General features: G+C 51.1%; 1 protein-coding gene across 1 annotated transcript; it reads left to right on the top strand.

Moving 5' to 3' along the window:
- Nucleotides 1-106: 106 nt before the first annotated feature.
- Nucleotides 107-844, top strand: MONBRDRAFT_13144 (uncharacterized protein; the record flags this gene model as incomplete). Its single annotated transcript, XM_001751044.1, has 1 exon — nt 107-844. One exon carries the CDS (start codon nt 107-109, stop codon nt 842-844), a length of 738 nt encoding a protein of 245 aa, XP_001751096.1.
- Nucleotides 845-1,830: the final 986 nt, after the last annotated feature.

Genomic DNA, 1,830 nt, shown 5'->3' with positions numbered 1-1,830 from the left:
ATGCTGACTGTCAGCCGAAGACACACGGGCGGCTCTTGAGCAGTGGAGGAGCGGCACGCAGAGTCTGGTCTTGGTGGCCACAAGCTGCTTGGGCGCGGGCTTGGACATGCCCAACGTTCGGAAGGTGATCTGGTTTGGCAGCGGCTACAACGGCTATACCTTGTCGCAGGCCTTTGGCCGGGCTGGCCGCGACCGACGGGGTGGCGAGGCCACGCTATGGATACCACGAGGCACAGCGGTTTCGGAAGACCTGCAGCCATTTGCAAGCATGAAGCGCTGCCTGACCTTTGAGCTTGGCTGGCTGCTGGATGGTGAGGGCCACATTTGTGCAGCCGCAGGAGCGCCGGCTTGTAATGTGTGCTCCATGATGCAACCGACCATCACAGCGCGCCATCCAAGCCGTGAAGCACATGGGGCGCCAGTATCACACGAGGGCCAGACGCGGGCCAAACGAGCACAGTTGATGGTACCATCGGCGCCCATTCAGTCAGACGACTTTAACACGGCTCTGCTATGGATGTGCACCTACTGCTGGGCCTGCAGCTGCAGCAGAGACCGCTTGGTTGCTCACCACCAGCCTTCTTGCTGCCCGGCCATGAAAGGGCGCTGTTTTCGATGCCACTGCCGCGGCCATGGTAGTGGCACTTGCCAAGTGAACTTGGGGGCTGGTGTTTGCTACCGGTGTTGGAGGCCGCAGAAGATTGGAGGTGAGCGAGTGGTGGAGTGCACGGGGCGGGCCTGTGCCCAGCGCAACCGCGAGGCCATCCGGGCCTTGGTCGCGTCTGTGTCACGCAGTCAAACTTTGCGCGGCATCATGCAGCGCATGGAGTGCCCTGGCAGTTAGAGGGCGGGACTTTGACCCGTCGGAGATGCAGGCGCTTGTGGGCTGGCTGTACGGAGCAGAGGGGCGCGTTGGCCACCCGCGCGTGCTGAAGCTTGTGATTGAGGCGAAACGGCAGTTTGCAATGTTGAAGTGAGTGTTTGTTTGTTCTTGAAGCGGGGGTGTAATTGAGACGTTTGACAGCTTGTGGGCTGTTTGCGTTGGACGACATACGCTGATCAAACATGGATGTGAAGCGACGATGAAAAAGGAAATCAGTTGCGTTGAAAGGGAAAAGAAATTACGTTGGCAGGGAAACATCGAAGGAAGAGATCTGGATGAGTAATGATAAAAATAGTAAAAATGTGGAATGAAGAAAAAGAATTGGTTGGTGGTAGGTGAGGAAAGATAAGTTGGAAGGTGGAAGTAAAAAAAATGTTGAATAAAGAGGAAATGAGTAGAGAAAAGAGGTGGAATATGAGGATGGTGTGAAGAAGGTGTTTTTGAAAAGGGGGAAAAAAAAATAAGATAAAATTGAAAGAAAATGTGAGAAACTAGTGTAAGAATATTTCATTTGGACTAGCCTTCTTGTAAAAGACATCATGTACGCTTCGGGGGCCATTGTGTGCATAATGGGTGCAAGTGTACTCAAGAAGGCTTTCATAAGTAACGTTTGTCAGACAACAGCATCGAGGAGAACAAAGGATTAAATTTTTTAACATTGGATGTAAATTTTACAAGAAAATAATTTCTGACAATTTCAAAACAGGAACATCTGACAAAGTTCATACTCGCAAACTCGACGTGTTGTTCTTCTTGTTGTTGTGGCCTGTGCATTCGTTCAAAATTTAACAAAAATTTGTTAATCACCTTTTGGCATTTTTGTATCGTTTGCGACGACCAAACGCAGTTGAGCCAGCTGGACGAGAGAACGCTGCGCACTGTCGCATCTACGCATGTGCTCATGAAAAAATGATGGCAACAAGATTCAACGGTAAGCACTGGCATTC

Source organism: Monosiga brevicollis, genomic scaffold (genome assembly GCF_000002865.3).
Source record: "Monosiga brevicollis MX1 MONBRscaffold_100 genomic scaffold, whole genome shotgun sequence".
In the NCBI taxonomy this organism is placed as follows: Eukaryota; class Choanoflagellata; order Craspedida; family Salpingoecidae; genus Monosiga; species Monosiga brevicollis.
This window is presented reverse-complemented; position numbering and strand designations above follow the sequence as displayed.